This window comes from Staurois parvus, unplaced genomic scaffold (genome assembly GCF_062004578.1).
Source record: "Staurois parvus isolate SC_StPar_1 unplaced genomic scaffold, SC_StPar_1.0 ptg000155l, whole genome shotgun sequence".
Lineage (NCBI taxonomy): Eukaryota > Metazoa > Chordata > Amphibia > Anura > Ranidae > Staurois > Staurois parvus.
The window spans coordinates 30,443,975-30,460,726 of record NW_028317951.1 but is presented as its reverse complement, the minus strand read 5'-3'; the positions used below and the strand labels follow the sequence as shown (position 1 = coordinate 30,460,726).

Below are 16,752 nucleotides of genomic sequence, written 5' to 3'. Positions count from 1 at the left end.
CCTTGGAAAGGTGATTTCACCATACAATAGCCCAATAAATCTACCGTATTTGCCAGCGTATAAGACGACTGGGCGTATAAGACGACCCCCCTACTTTTCCTGCTAAAATGTAGTGTTTGGGCTATACTCGCCGTATAAGACTACCCCTCTTCCAATGCACACCAGTGGGAGGAATAGTGCCCCATCATTGATGTCAGTGGGAGGAATAGTGCCCCATCATTGATATCAGTGGGAGGAATAGTGCCCCATCATTGGTATCAGTGGGAGGAATAGTGCCCCATCATTGATATCAGTGGGAGGAATAGTGCCCCATCATTGGTATCAGTGGGAGGAATAGTGCCCCATCATTGGTGTCAGTGGGAGGAATAGTGCCCCATCATTGATGTCAGTGGGAGGAATAGTGCCCCATCATTGGTATCAGTGGGGGGAATAGGTGCCCCTTCATTGGTATCAGTGGCAGGAATGGTGCCCCATCATTGGCATCAGTGGGAGGAATAGTGCCCCATCATTGGTATCAGTGGGGGGAATAGGTGCCCCATCATTGGTATCAGTGGCAGGAATAGTGCCCCATCATTGGTGTCAGTGGGAGGAATGGTGTCCCATCATTGGTGTCAGTGAGGGGTGGAATAGTGCCCCATCATTGGTGTCAGTGGGGGGTGGAATAGTGCCCCATCGTTGGTGTCAGTGGGGGGGGGGGAATAGTGCCCCATCGTTGGTGTCAGTGGGGGGGGGAATAGTGCCCCATCGTTGGTGTCAGTGGGAGGAATAGTGCCCCATCGTTGGTATCAGTGGGAGGAATAGTGCCCCATCATTGGTATCAGTGACACCAATGATGGGGCACTATTCCTCCCACTGACACTTGCTGACCCTGTTCTAGTACGGTGCTGCTGCAGCCAGCATATGTGGTTGCAGCAGCACCTCTACACAGAGCACTTACCTGCTGCTCCGGCACTCAATTTTCGCGGGGCCGCTCGGCTCCGCCCCCTCGCCGGTGATTGGCCGCCTGTGTGCCTTTCCCGAGCTACAGTTCTGGCGGCCAATCACCGGTGAGGAGGCGGAGCCGCGCAGCCGCACGAACATCCAGTGGCCGAACTGAAGGAGACGCCGCGCTTCCTGGACCGGATCGCCGTGGGACTGGATCCAGGTAAGAGACGTCAGCCCCTGCAAACCCCTGTACTTAATGCCGCAGCCCCCCTAACATGTGTACCGGCGTATAAGACGACCCCCGACTTTTGAGAAGATTTTCAAGGGTCAAAAAGTCGTCTTATACGCCGGCAAATACGGTAGTTGAGAAGCCAGACGGTTCTTACAGATTTGTGCAGGACCTGAGTGCTATAAATGTTCTTGTAATTCTCATTGTCCCAATAGTACCTGACGTACCAATACTCATTTCCTCCATCCCACCTGATGCCGAGTTGTTTTTTTACAAGTGATTGATTTGACAAATTGTTTTTTTTAGCAAATTCCTGTTGTTAAGGAGACATGGCTAATTTTTGCCTTTAACTTTAGAAGTAAAAGTTTTATCTGGAGTGAATTTCTCCAGGATTATACTGTAGTCCTCCAGGCCCCAAGCTATGAACTCCTAGCCATGGTTTAGTTGGTTTCAGTGCGGACAGCCAGCCAGGTGGAGTGTGTATCTTATATGTGATCATAAAGTGTCTAAGCAAAGTTATAATGGTGTTAAGAAACTGTTGAATACCTTGGTTTTGTCCTCACAAAAGGTGATAGGAAATTCAGTCACAAAGAGAGCTGCGGCTCTTATGGGTCTGCCCCGCCCATTGACCAAGAAAGACATGCTTACCTTTCTTGGCATGATTGGTTGCTGCCGCCAATGGATACCTGACTGTTCCTACTTTGACAGTATTTTGAGACAAACCACAGGTTCAGAAATGTCAGATCTTGAGAAATGGTTAATTGAAATGTGTAATGTTTTTGTGTATTTGAAACATGCTATGGTAATAGCCCCTGGTCTTGGTCTGCCCGCATATGATCAAATGTTTTATCTGTATGCTAGGGAAAATTGTAAAACTATGTCAGGAATCCTGGCTTGGGGAGCATGGAGGTACACTCCGCCCTTTTGTTTTGTTTTTTCTCAAAGATGGTTCTGGTACAGGTTCAAGGCATGCCTGTGTGTCTCAGAAGTTTGCTATTATTTGTGATGGTGATTCAAATGGCTATGTCATTTACTCTTGGACATGAGACCACCTTACACACCACCATTTAGTGAATATGAGGTTATACTGTTGTTAAACCCCAAGTTGAGAATAAAATATATTCCTCCCACTTTAGATCCTGCTCCAATTTTAAATGTCACTGTTAGATCAAATATTGCAGTACATTTGCTACTTCTAAAGATATTAAGGGGAATGTAGTTAGTGTGACCAAAGTTCCACTAACTGGACTTTGTGTCACAAGAGGGGAGACCATGTATTCTAGAAGCTAGTGCACCTCTGTTCATCTTACAGTATCATGGGGTAGGTCACAGCTCACAGTATTATGGGATAGGTCACAGGGGATGGCAGGTTACATGTGAACTGCTGGATTTTTTTTTCATCCCTGGCCCCCCCCTTTATGGTAAAATCATATGTGTCTAGATGCATTACATACATTAGGAACAATCCTCACAAGACAAGACATTAACATTTTTTATCCGCTCACAGGTAGATTTTACACACATGCCAGAAGTAGGAAAAGGACAGGAATATTTTTGGGTAATTGTGGATATGTTTAGCCGCTAGGTGGAAATGTCCCTCAGAGTTCAGGTATAGAGATAAGGATGATTCCTTCTAAGAAGACAGGTTACCCCCCCTTTTTTTAGGTTTTAATGGATAGGTTCTTTCCCACTCCCTGGGCCAGACAGCCACTCATGGTAGAAAGAGGGGATTTGGGATTGATTCAGGAAGAATATGTGAGAAAGTTTATTGAAAGTTTGGACAAGGTTGAAAGAAATGTTGCTGGCACTTTTCTCTTTTTTTCACAGGAACCAACTCGTTTCCGTGATCGCTGTCACTAGGACCGCTGTTCTGACTGAGGATTCCAAGGCCTGGATCCATGCCAGATGTGTAAAAAGGGTGAACCAAGCCCCTAAGAAGCAAGACACAGATACAGAAGAAGCAGCCAGAGAAGTCCTGAGAGATTGATCTGAACCACATGGAGTGCTTCGTCAGCCCTGGAAACTTCAACCCATCCAAAGAACTTGAACTGAATGAATCTATAGCAAATGACAAACAATTCCAAATCCCTCAACAAGCCAACCCAGGTGAAACCTTGCATCAAAGGTTCTATGGCCTTTGGGTGGCGTTGCTAATTATCAACTCTTTTATTTTTTTGATGGGCATAATACTGAACAGTTTGGCCCTTTATGTGTTCTGTTTTCAGACCAAAGTAAGGACACCCTCTGTTATTTACACCATTAACTTGGTAGTGACAGACCTTTTAGTGGGTCTCTCTCTACCAGCACGAATTGTTATGTATTACCGTAATGTAGAGACCTGTTATATCTGCTATTATGTTCACAGTTTTACGTATTCTGTGAACATGTACTGTAGTATTCTTTTCCTGACCTGCATCTGTGTTGATCGCTACCTGGCCATTGTGCAAGCCAGAGCCTCACGCAGATGGAGAAATCCCAGTTATGCCAAATGCATCTGTGTTTTGATTTGGATATTTGCTGTAATTGTAACTTTCATCATACTGACCACAACGATTAACCAAAAACATTGTTGTTTTTTCCAGCTACTTATGCTGACAGGTTTTGAGTATTTTGTTCCCTTGGTGATTGTTGTTTTCTACACCCTGCGGATCATGTGGACTTTGTCCAAGTCAATACAAATGAACCAAAGCCGAGAGAGACGGGTGAAGGCGGTACAGCTCCTCATAATGGTGCTGGTCATCTTCACAGTCTGTTTCACTCCCATTCATGTTAGTCAAGTGGTTTTCTGTGTCCGCAGTGAGGTGTCTCGGGATGTCATCCTCATTGTGTACCATGTCACAGTAACTTTGAGTAGTTTTAATAGTTGTATGGATCCCATTGTCTATTGTTTTGTTACTAGCCATTTCCAATCCGCTAGGAATAGTATTTTCAGAGAACAACCGTCACCAGTTCCTTTTAACAGTCCCTGCCCCTGCCGTAGGCAGCTCGCCCTGGGGGCTAGGAATATACAGGAGTAATGATGCAATCAAAAGATAGATTAGGCATTGAGACTGGTTCCCTTTTTTTTTTTTTTTCAGGAAAAAGAAACTAATATGTTCTGTCTAATTAGTGTACAAAGATAATATCACTGAGAAGGAATGTACTGATTTGGTTAAGAAAATTCCCTGTTACCAGATTATATAATTTACTTTTAAGTCTCTAAACCAGTATCAGGAAATTTTGCCTGATTTGAACATAGTAATGTTGTTACAGAATTTGTCTGTATTATATGGGTACAGTTTAGCGGGAATGTAAATTGGGTTAACTACATTGGCTATGGTTAACAAAAGTTTGGTAGAACCATACTGTTTTGATATGTTATTAGCTGATAAAGGGAAAGTATGTAAAATGTTTAACTCCTGCGGTTGTACTCTTATTCCCCATAACACTGTTTCTGATGGAAGTATTATTAGAGCCCTTCACAACCTCCAAATATTGTTTGAAGAATTAGCTGAAAGCTCAGGAGTGGAAAATCCACTGGTCAGTTTATTTGAAACCTGGTTTGGTATATGGGGAACCCTGATTACCTACTAAGGGCCCCAGGTACCAACCTGTGACTAAGGTGTAAGGTCACGTGTGTGACCTAAGAGGGGGTTTGAAGGGATTAGCCCCTAAGTTTGATATCCCACCATCTTGTCTCTCTGAGCCAAAGTCCTTCCATCTTAAGAATCAGTATCCATTTTAAGTCAGTATTTTAAAAGAATTGACTTTCTTGTCTTAAACGGTAATTTGTCAGGAGTTAGGAAGTTCCTCTTTTTTGTCCAGGTGCAACTTCCCCTTTTTCCTTAGCTAGCCTAAGACTGAAAGTCTGCGGTGAGCTACATCCTGTTGAAAGAGTATTAATAATTCTAAGCCAACGGTAAAAAGGAACTGTCTGCTTTCTGAGGTGTCCAAAAGTTCAAGGCTTGACGTATATACTAATAATTAACATATATGCCAACTGATTGGGCATGACTGACGTATGTAATATTCTAATTGGTTAAATGCATACCTGTCAATTGATTGGTTCTTATATTTCTATGCTTTGTTTTAAGTTTCATATATAAGTTTAAACACGGAAGAATAAATTCAGTTCATTCTGAGATACTACCTTGTGTTTGTCGGTCATTTCCTTTGTGTCTCAAGTGAACTCCAGATCTGAGGGTAATTGTTGGTCAATGCCAGGAGGCTGACGGAAGTCAGTGCAAGAAGGGAACGAGATTCAATTCCTTTCAAATATCAGCACTGTTTACCACACATGCCTCCTCTGAGAAAGTCAATTCTTCAAGCTCTACCTGACAGCTTGTAACATGGCCATTTGTATGAAGTCTTTTAAATACAAGTCAATGTGAAAGCAAAATTAATTTGAAAGTATAACTAAAGGCAAAACTTTGTTTTTAGTTTTGAATAGTATTTGGATGGATTAGTACAACCTTCAATTTTTTACTGCCGAGTCCCCTTCACAGACATTCATCTTCTCTATCTCTCCTGTTTAGTGTTATCACTGAGAGTGAAAGTAAAAGAAAATCCTAAATTCTGGGTTGTCCCCAGAAAAGTAATAGAGGGGAAATCTTCCAATAGGTCCCCAAGAAATTCCCTTTAATTGCAGAGATTTACTCTCACTTCCTGTTTTGGCTATGGGAGAGGAAGTGAAGGAATATTTTCCCAATTGGACAAGGATGGCAAAAAGAATACTGTCAGGGGTTACAACCCTCCCTTACTCTCAAGGGCTAGTGCAAGTAACACAAACCTACCTCTGAGTCTGATGACTGCACATAAACCCTAAAAAAGGTCAACAAGATTCACTTGTTAGTGAGACACTAGCTAGCTGCAGCAAGCCCACACTAGAATGATCCACTGACTACATACAGTAACACCAGTTCACAAAGTGTTAGCAGTCTGTTAAGACCATTTTAACAGTTTGGAAAATGGTTTCTAAATAAGTCTTTGTCTATAAAGTACTTCTGTCATGAGATATATTGGAGCTGACATTGCTGGCCTACTTCTGAAAATGCTACTTGCCTGGCTGTGACTGATTTCAATACGTATGCCATACTTGATCCAGGTCCGTAAAGCACATTTGTTCAAAGTCAGTGAATCAGCAAATGCCTAAGGCAAATCTTCAGCACAACAGCCAGGGAACTTACATTCCAAAAAGGTCAGGTCTGTAATAGCAGCCCTCATACAGTATCTCTCTCAGGAGATGGCTTTTCTTAATAACTGTGAACTGTAATAGAGGAGAAAGCAACCCATTTTTTTCCTGATCTCTGTGTAGTTTTACGATCTTAGCCCCCCTATTGGAGTGTGATAGGACTAGTAGAGGGGGGCACTTCTAACTCCACTATGTCTAGCTTTTTTTTTTTTTTAAAGGTGAGATGATGGAAGGTAAGAAAAAAAAAGGTTGTGCTCATTCCTGCACCATGTGGGGCACCTCTAGGTTGAAGCAGGTATCAGCAGAACAAAATTAGATGCATCAGACCATGAGACAGGTAGTGGTACAGTGCCCCTTTGGACTGGGTTTACGGCTTGGTTTCCTGTTAACAGGCAGAACACATGGAAGCATGCCCTGTACATGTTATCATGAACCTTTTTGAGCAGTAATATAGAAATTGCTATTGCTGACCTCCTGAAAATGCTAGTTGCATTACTGTTATGCTAACTCTCTGGCATGAATATGTTCCAATTCATTGACCTAGAACAAGTGTGCATAGCAGAAACATCAGACTAAACTGAAAAATCCTTCTCTACATACTTGTTCCCAGACAAAGATTCAGTATAGAGTATAACAAGGTAAGTATACCAGCCAGGCAACAATCATTTTCAGGATAGGAACTTAGCAATGGCAGCTCCAATGTTTTCTCAGGGAAGGTTTCATTTAATGGCATAGCAGAAGTTTTAACAAATAGAACCATCACTTTTCACTATATCTCTTTTTCTAACATGACAGACTTTTGCACCGTGCAGTACGGATGTGCGAACAAAATCCAATAACACAAGCATATGCGCACCCCAAAAAGAACACTTACGAAAAGACCCTGCACCCTATTGTTCATATAACAAACTACACTGAAATTACTTAAAGTGTTTCTAAAGGCAGAAAGTTTTTTACCTTATTGCATTCTGTGCATTAAGGTAAAATAACCTTCTCTATGCAGTTCTTCCCTCCAGCCCCACATAAACACTTACCTGAGCCCGATCTCAATCCAGAGATGTGCATGAAAGCAGCGGCTCTCTCACTTCTCTCTCTCCTCTTTGGCTCAGAGACAGCAGGGGGAGCCATTGGTTCCAGCTACTCTCAATCACAGTCAGTGAGGAGGGAGTTGGGTGTGGAGCCGAGCTGTGCTCTGTATGTCAATGGACACACAGAGCCAGCTTGGGAGTGAGCACGCACGAGTGGCCTCATAGCAAGTGGCTTGCTATGGGGGTGCTCAGCACAGGACAGCCAGCAGAGAAGGATCCCCGAAAAGAAGAGGATCAGGGTTTCTCTGTGCACAACCATTGCAGCGAAGTATGACATGTTTGTTATTCCCAAAAAAAGTTCAACTTTAGAATCACTTTAAGTCACAATTTTTGGTGCTCCTGAAGACAAGCAGATGTGTATAATTGAAAAAATAAATATCTAATGAGTTATGTTTTGAATACTTCACTTGTTTTTGTTTGTAAGGTTAATCTGGTATATCATCTTGTATGGTGTGGGTTACATGACACAGACATTTGTAGGACATGAGGATGTATCTGTACTGGCAGTTAAAAATGATTCTTCATAACACAGATTATTACCTAATATCCAACTGCCATTAAATGTCAGAGTGGCTTATTGCAAATAATGCTATCCACCCTGCTACTACTTTAAATTAAGGCTTTTGTAGCATAGTGCTGACAACTTACCTTTACTTCGACGTATCAGAGGCAAAAAAGCTTTTGTCACTCTAATAGTTCCCCACAAATTTACATCTGTAACTTCTTTATATGTGTCAAGACTTGTAAACTCCACTTCTCCAAATGTAGCAATGCCAGCATTATTAACCAAGCCCCACAAACCTGAAATGCAACATAAACGCACATGAGAAAGAAAAATCAAGGTACATGCAATAGACATCTTTAATATTTCAGTTACTTCCTCAGTTGTTGCCAAGGCTATTTTTCCACACAGATGTACTTCTTACTTCAGCTAGGTTCAGCTTACTATACAAAAATACCAACCTTAGTGTATCAAGCTCTTTGACTTCTTTTTTAAATTGCTAGTTTGCTAGGACCATATTGGGAAAACATTTATTTTACACATCTTATATACTGTATGTATTGTTGTGTAGTATTTGGAAGGATGCCTAGAATTTGGCCCCAATACCCATCTTAGCAGGGCCATAGAGTGCAATAAAATATGAGTCCATAAGCTAATAAAGATGTTACCAGACTGGCGTGGCTACAGCTATTGAATTACAGAAACTCAAGAGAACGTTAAAAGTATTGTTGCATAATAGTAAGTAATCGTTCATGTAACAAACTTGCAGATATGCACAATGTTATTTACATGGTTGTTTATGGCGTTTTAGAAATACTGTGATAATGGTTTATTGCTCCTAAGTTTCCATTAACTTTGCATCACTAATAGTTTTTTATTTTCTAAAAATATAGTTGACTTATTTATCTCCTTTTTGTCTTGGGTTACTGCTTAGATTGCATCCTTTCCACTTTGACAGTATCACCTTACTGGCTTACTACTTTAGATGCTTACAGTCACATAGGAACTCAGTCTTAAGGACAAGCATCTACGGCAAAAACAGAACAGAACTACCAGCTTCATATACAGGAACCGAAAACCATGGAACTGCTATTAGAAACATAGTTCTCTTTTCAGGTACATTTATGTATGAGGTGAATAAAAGTTTTTTTTTCAAACTCTTACCTTACATAGTTTAGATGTCACTTTTACAATCCCATCATTTCATGGTCAGAGCTCATTGATGTGTAGATGCCCAGGCCAAATTTAGTGATGTCAGCATGGCCCAGTTAAATTGACTATAACCCATAATAAGTAATTGGCCTGCCTAAAAAGACATTTAGCTGACACACTTAAAAAAACACTGTGCTTTGTTATTTTTGTATAGGCCAACGAATGGACAAAATAGAGAAACTATAAATATATACTATACAAGTAAAATGTGTGTCATTAAAGAGAGACACTTTGCCATCTTTAAATCTGCAGGCTAAAGGTTTATTTTTACCAAAAAACTTCCACTCTACATGTGCTCACTAGCAGTTTGCATAGCAATCACTGGAAGCCAGAGTTTTGTCCCCAGTTGTTAGTGGGGACTAAACTATTAAGACTTGTTAGTGCTCCCACTAGATGTCATCTGCATTTCAAAAAAAGTGGATCGAATTTTAGTGCTTTAAAGAATGCTGTCCCAGGAGAAATACATGGGCTGCCTTTGCTAGCTTCATAGCTGACCCACTGCCTTTAATACTTTCTGCATCACTGATTTAAAAAAAAAATACAGGGAGCTTATATTCTTCATCTGCATGCTTATCACATTGCATAATTTTTCTCAAGAGTTGGAGGGAAGTAGCAATGAAACACAGATTTAAAAAAAAAAACTTTTTGTACTTGCCATAAAAAAACATTTCTTGGAGTCCATTAAAAGACACAAGTCCCAAGCCTCTGTTTTTCGTCAGTGAGAGGCTGGTAAAAACAAACCACAAACCCAGGCAGAACATAGCTACTTGATTAAGGAAGAAAGAGACTCACAGCATGATGTGGTCAACAGAAAAAAAAAAACTCTGAGGAAAACCCCAAGAGGAGCTATGACCAGGCTTTCAAGAAAAGACCAGCCGGTATACAAATGAGAAAAACACAACCATCCACTTTAACACTTGGAGGTGTCTCTGTGGCCTAACAGATAAACTCTGCAGGATCTGCCTAATCTTGAACAGTGTACATGGTTCCACCTGCTGACAATCCCAGCAGACACAGAGCTTCCTGGTTGAGGAGAACTAGATTCTATTGGATTTAAGGAAGATAGTGCAGGCAAGAGCAGTACTCTCAGCATTGTCCGATATAGGGACAGGCTACGTATCCTGTCACATACTGGAATCCACACCCTCCTAGAGAAGAAGGCATCACCAACACCCAGGAAGCTGACTCTTGGTAGGTTCTACAACAAAGAGAGAACCATCTTGCAGGCATTAGGTCCTTCAAAATGGTATTGACTGCAAGGATCCAAAAATATCATCCAGGCATTTCTCAATGGAAAAAACAGGAAATGCCACTTGAGCAAACACAAGGGCCAATGCTCCAAGAAGTAGCAGACATTTGAGGGATGCTGAGGGGCCAGGCCCTTATGTAGATAGGAGATACCCAGAACTGGTCCCAGTCACCCTTGTAGGTTAGGAAGTCCTTCTGGGGAGGAGGGATGCTGAGGAGTATCATGTGCCACGACGAGCTTAAAAAGACCAAGGGACAGAGGATGCTCCGAGGAAGGGAGCAAATGTCCAAATGGGGTACAAATCCAAAACCCAAGACTGCATGTGTCCAGGGACAAGGGGTCCCAGAATGCAGAAGAAGGGAGATTGGGGAGGTTGCATTATTTTGTGCAGTAGAGCATAAGAGATAGCGAGGAGCAACTGAAGGAGGTGCCAGATACAAGCAGTTAGCCTGTGGGCTAAAAGAGGTATCCACCACACCCAAATGCCAGACCGTTCAGGATGTTTTCATTCTGCAGAGAGGAATGTCCCAAATATTGAGTGAATTTGTTTGTTTGTTTGCAGTTGTAGGAGTCCTAGAAGACCTAAGACCTGCAACAGCAGGCTGATTCTCCAGATCACATTACACCAATTAGTTCTCTTACAACCCCTTGTAAATTTGAGGTGACATCAAAAGACTGCTGTGCCTCAAAGACAGTCTCTTCAAAGATAGACTGCTGGGGTTCTGAGTTCAAGTCATAGATGGTCACAGAGACCAAAAGCTGATCTAAGGATTTAGGAGGGCTAGAGAGACTCTGTAGTGAAAGGTGCAGGGAGCACAATGCGGGCAGGGTGCCCTAGCAACTGCGCATAACAAAGTAGACAATGGAGCTGAGAGAGATTTTAATGATGATGACCCTAAAGAAATAGGGATTCTAGACAGGTGCTGGATCCTTCTGGGGATACCACGTCAACACCTCCAGAAGCACTAGGAGTGGGGTCACATATGGCAGCAGCACTGTCTCCTCTGTGTCTTAGCAAAGACATTTTGCGTCCACACAGCTATACTGCAGCAAGGTCCAAATGTTAGGCAAGGACTCAAGTATTCAAATTTGGGCAGCTGATACTGATGAGCGATTCAGGTCACTGTATGTAGACAATGGAAACAAACTGGATATCTACACGGCGTTTCACAAGCAGGAGCAGCAGTGGGATAGTGTTTTCTCTAGGCAGAATGGTAGAAATGAGCACAAAGAGTCTGTCACTCCAGCCTGCAGATAATGTTAGCACTTCGTCCCTCAGCCTCACCCTATAATGTAATATAATCAGTAATGTCTGGAATTTTAAAAGGAAATTAGTGGTGTAACAAAAAATTGCCTGATGTTTTAGCCTGAATGGTCTGACTCAGAAAGTGAGTCACACCTGGGGCTGTGCCTGGGCGCTGGACTAGGAAAAAACTCTATTGCTAAATAACATCATAATGGCCAAAGGTCACATTCCAGGCTAGCTCAAAATATCCAGTCCAGCAGGGTCCAGGTACGGTCTCCAAAGCTAGGCTGAGCAAGTACAGATCCAGATAGTTGCTATGTACAGTACAGACCAGCTCAAGCGGCAGTGCAGCAAGGAATCTTGTTTGAAGTCACAGAGGAGAACCCTACAAAGACACTTTCTGAAGAGCTGAAGAAAAAACATCTAAGCTCCTAATACACCAACAAAAAATTAAGGCATACTGGGTAGAAAAGGGATTATATGGAGGCCAGTTTACAATTTTTTCTGTTTGTCAGTGTCCAAACCTCCTGTAGGCAGCATATAATCACCTGTACTTGAATTTGAATCCCTCAATGGAAAAGATAAAAAAAAAAAACACTTTATATACTCCTGTAAACATACTGATGATTAGATTAAAGTTATGCACATGGCAGATTTTTGGATCTATTATCCACCTTTCTTGGGGTCTTCAAGGTGCTCCTTCACAAATTCCACAGCATGTGCTACTTCCTCATCACTGCAGACATTCATCTGAAGGACTTTCATGCGATCACATTGTATTTTTTCCAGCTCCTGAGCTCCTTCTCCATTCTTATCCTAGTAGTATTGCAGAAAAGTGTGCACTGACTAAAGTAATTGGTAACAATTAAATAAAACAGGAATACAGAGCAATATATTTGAATAAACAGGACACAATGGGATCAGAAACATCGGTCCAAACTACAGACATTATATGGATGGAAATCATGGCAGTTACTGCTGTGTCAAATACATCTTATCAAACTTTCTTAATATGGAGTTGCAAGAAGGCCCCCACAATCCATATCAAATTTCACCACATTAAAGACGAACTATCATTACAATGTTTGTACATTGTTCTACCCCCATAGCTAGGTGATTCCAATGTCTAGTTATGAGTCCAACCTGCCCCTCCCCTCCCCTCCCTACGCAGCAAATCCAACATTAGCTTGGAAGTAGATGAATCCTTCATATCTGCAGCTTGTCTTGGCTCTGAGCACTTTCCCAAGACATACTGTGGCAAGAGGAATGCAAAGAGATAGAAGGCTGACACACCCCACTCTCTGTCTGCATTTCTCTTGTCTCAAGAAAGTGCTTGGAGCCGAGACACCCTGCATGGATATGATGGATCCAATTCTGATGGATATGTCAAATAGATAAAAAAAAAAAAAACATCAAAGCTGTTGTTGGATTTGCTGTTGGATAAGTAGACTTAGGACTTTGTTGTTGGATTAGTAGACTTAGGAAGACCCTAGCTACATGGGACAAAGTATTACATGTCCCATGGGGGGGGGGGCAGAACAATGTAAACAATGTAATTATAGTTCTTGTTTCAGCCAGTCAGAACAATGAAATACATTCTAATGGATTGCTTTGGGTTACTGTTCTGTACATATTATTCTTGTCTTTTAAAACTTTGTCTTCCCAAAAAAATTCTAATGCCCAACACATAGTAAAAAATAAAAAAAGTAACTTTTGGTGCAATATTCTTCTCCTCCTTCAGTGCTGTCTTCTATAATGTCACTCAATCATTCAGCTGGTGTTGCTCCTCCTGGTTGAATGACAGAGTGCCCTAGGCACACCCCCTGGGGCATGCATGATCATTATCTCATTATTACCTGGAGCCTCCTGTCTTCTGCTCACATCCTGCTGCATTACATTGAAAGCTGCACCCAGTTTCCACTAGCAGTATCCGGTCTCCATTACAGATGGGAAATTACCATTAAACTTCACAAACAGGAGCTAACTGCTTACTGGTTGCTATAGCTCTACAAATATGCATCTTTAAGGTAACATTTTATTTGCAAATATTATTCTGCTCCAACATTATATACAGTCATGGCCAAAAATATTGGCACCCCTGCATTTTTGTCAGATAATGCACCACTTCCCCCACAAAACTGTTGCAATTACAAATGTCTAGGCATTCTCATATTTTTTTTCATTTGTTTATATTGGTATGACCCAAAAAAAGTGGAGAAATAAAAAGCCAAATCTGACACAATCCAAGCAAAACCCCCAAAAATGGACAAAATTATTGGCACCCTCATTTTAATATTTGGTAGCACACCCCTTCAAAAAAAATAACTGAAATCAAATGCTTCCTGTAACCATCAATGAGTTTCTTACACCTCTCTACTGCAATTTTGGACGGCTCTTCTTTTACCAACTGCTCCAGGTCTCTCCAGGTCTGGAAGGGTTTCTTTTCCCAACTGCTGTTTAAGATCTCTCCACAGGTGCTCTATGGGACTGACATAGGGACTTATTGCTGGCTAGTTCAGTACACTCCAGCACTTCTGGGTTCATTTTGCATGTGCTTTGTGTCACTGTCCTGCTGCAAGACCCATGACCTCTGATGGAGACCCAACTTTCTGAAACTGGGCCCTACACTGCACCCCAGAATTCTTTGTTAGTCTTCAGATTTCATAATACCATGCACATGGTCAAGACATCCAGTGCCTGAAGAAGCAAAGCAACCCCAAAACATAAGTGAACTTCCACCATGTTTGACTGTAAGGACTGCATTCTTTTCTTTACAAGCCTCATTGCTTTTTCTGAAAACAGTAGAATGATAGGCTTTACCAACAAGCTGTAAATTGTTTTGTCTGTCCACAGCACATTCTTCCAGAAGGATTTTGACTTCCTCAGGTAAGTTTTGGCAAACTCCAATCTTTCTTTTTTATGTTTCTGTGTCAACAGTGGGGTCCTCCTGGATCTCCTATTAGAGCATCCCTTTTCATTCAGATGGTGACCTATAGTGCAAGCTGACATAGTTGTACTCTGTGCCTGAAGGGCAGCTTGAATTTGTCGGGAAGTTGATTGAGGTTCTTTATCCACCATTTGAATAATGCTTTGTTGCAATCTTTGATCAATTTTTCTCTTTCATCCACATCCAGGGAGATTAGCTACAGTGACATGGGCTATAAACTTCTGGACAATGTTGCATACAGTGGACACAGGAACATTAAGATCTCTGGAGATGGACTTGTAACCTTGAGATTGTCCATGCTTTTCCACAATTTTTGTTCTTAAATTCTCAGACAATTCTTCGCTGCTCTTTTTCTTCTCCATGCTCCATGGGGCACACAACAGAAAGGTTGAGTCAATTTTTCACCATTTTAACTGGTTGCCGCTGTGATTTCTATATTGTCAGCACCTATTAATTGATACAGTTGAGTTTAATTACAAATTGCAGGAGCATCACAAAGTTGGAATGCAAATATGTCTTACAATTATGAGAAGGTGCCAATAATTTTGTCCAGTCCATTTTTGGGGTTTTGCAGGGAATGTGTCAGATTAGGCTTTTTGTTTCTCCACTTTTTGTGCCATACCAATACAAACAAAAAAATTAAACATGAAAATGCCTAAACATTTGTAATTATAACATATTTCAGGACGAAGTGGTGCATTATCTGACAAAAATGCAGGGGTGCCAATATTTGTGGCCATGACTGTGTATATATATATATGTATTTTTATATATATATATATATATATATATATATATATATATGTACACACACACACACAGTACATGCTTAATCACAATCATGCAGTTACAGTCAGTGCAAACAAATAACAAGTGGGGAAAACAAAAAAGCGTGAAAAAGGTTAATCCAAATCAGTTTAGATATTTACAAGGCAGCTACTGATTAGCAGGCCAGCAGACAAAGCCTCTTTCTCTTTCACTGCTCCAGCAGTTTTCGTCTTAAACTGTTTAAATGTTTACACCTTTAGGTATTTGGATGAATAATTAAATGCACATACTATTAGTTCAGGTGATGGGTGGTTGTGGGGGTACCAAAATCCAGTACAGAACACCACTTGTATAGAAGAAAACAAATCCACAACCCAGGACTTTTGAAAATACCCATACAAAACTTTGTACTAAAAAATAAAAAAATTATACAAATTCATTGCTCTTACACAAGTGCATTTTCATATACTAGAGTACCACAACATTCTATACAGCACATGTATGTGGTTTGCACTTGTTTCAGAACACTCATTGTAACAATAATGTACATTTTTAGTTTTCGCTAATAATGTGGTGGAGTGGAGACCTCTCTTTACATGTTTTTCAGAAATAAATTTTGCTTCTTCAGGAGTATGATTGATGCTATTTTTTTCACAGCTGTAATAGTTTCTGAACATAGTTCTTAAAATTATCCCCCTGCGCAAACCCAGCCACAGACCAGAAGTCAGTAGGATTCTAATGGGCACAAACACAACAATTGTGCTCTATTACAATCCAGTGCCCTACTGTGCGAAGGGTAGGAACGAAGAGGTATTCACAGCAATACCCTGTCTGTTAATAGACCCTAGCCAGGGTGGTATGCTACATCCACTGCTATGGCATCAAAATAGTACAGGAAGAAAGGACACGTGGCCTCTTCAATCCCCCTTGCAAGTCTGCTTTGGATAGGGTACAAGTACATTGAGGTGCTGTAGTACAGAGAATGTAATTATGAGCAATTAATTTTTAAGAGATTTTTTAAATGCAATGTTCTTAAAAATGTAATTTTATTATAAAGCTTTGTCAGGGTACTTTAAAAGACCATGGTTATTGATTAGTTTCTCTATCAAATGTACATACTAGTAAATATTATACACAATCCTAGTCTATTTTGACATGTACGCACTGCTCATAGATGATGTGCAACTAGTAACAAAACAATGGAAAATAACAAAATCCAAGTGGATTTGCTTTTATTGTATGATGCACACCAACATTTGTTTTTTTCTATCTGTTGTTAGGAACCTCCTTCTCCTCCTGCTTTTTCCCAGTTGAAGCCAGACTGCTCCTTAAGCAAACTATAATATATATATATATATATATATATATATATATATATATATATTTATTATTATTTTCTATTTAATTTATTTTTTTG

At 40.8% G+C, this 16,752-nt stretch overlaps 2 protein-coding genes across 2 annotated transcripts in view; one reads left to right on the top strand and one right to left on the bottom strand.

Annotated features, from left to right (window-relative positions):
• LOC149463384 (D-beta-hydroxybutyrate dehydrogenase, mitochondrial-like) overlaps window positions 1-16,752 on the bottom strand; it is a 43,417-nt gene that overhangs the window by 11,023 nt on the left and 15,642 nt on the right. The window contains exons 3-4 of the mRNA XM_089675635.1: window positions 12,295-12,436; window positions 8,060-8,212 (exon numbers count right to left, since the gene is read on the bottom strand). Of these exons, the coding sequence (XP_089531761.1) occupies window positions 8,060-8,212; window positions 12,295-12,436 (295 nt within the window). The remainder of the gene's footprint in view (window positions 1-8,059; window positions 8,213-12,294; window positions 12,437-16,752) is intronic.
• On the top strand, window positions 3,106-4,170 carry LOC149463385 (G protein-coupled receptor 20-like). The gene has a single exon (XM_089675662.1). The coding sequence runs from the start codon at window positions 3,151-3,153 to the stop codon at window positions 4,168-4,170; it is 1,020 nt and encodes a 339-aa protein (XP_089531788.1). The 5' UTR covers window positions 3,106-3,150.

Bases quoted from the DNA above. Each gene is read 5' to 3' on its own strand.
- LOC149463385 (XM_089675662.1), top strand. From the start codon at position 3,151: ATGGAGTGCTTCGTCAGCCCTGGAAACTTCAACCCATCCAAAGAACTT.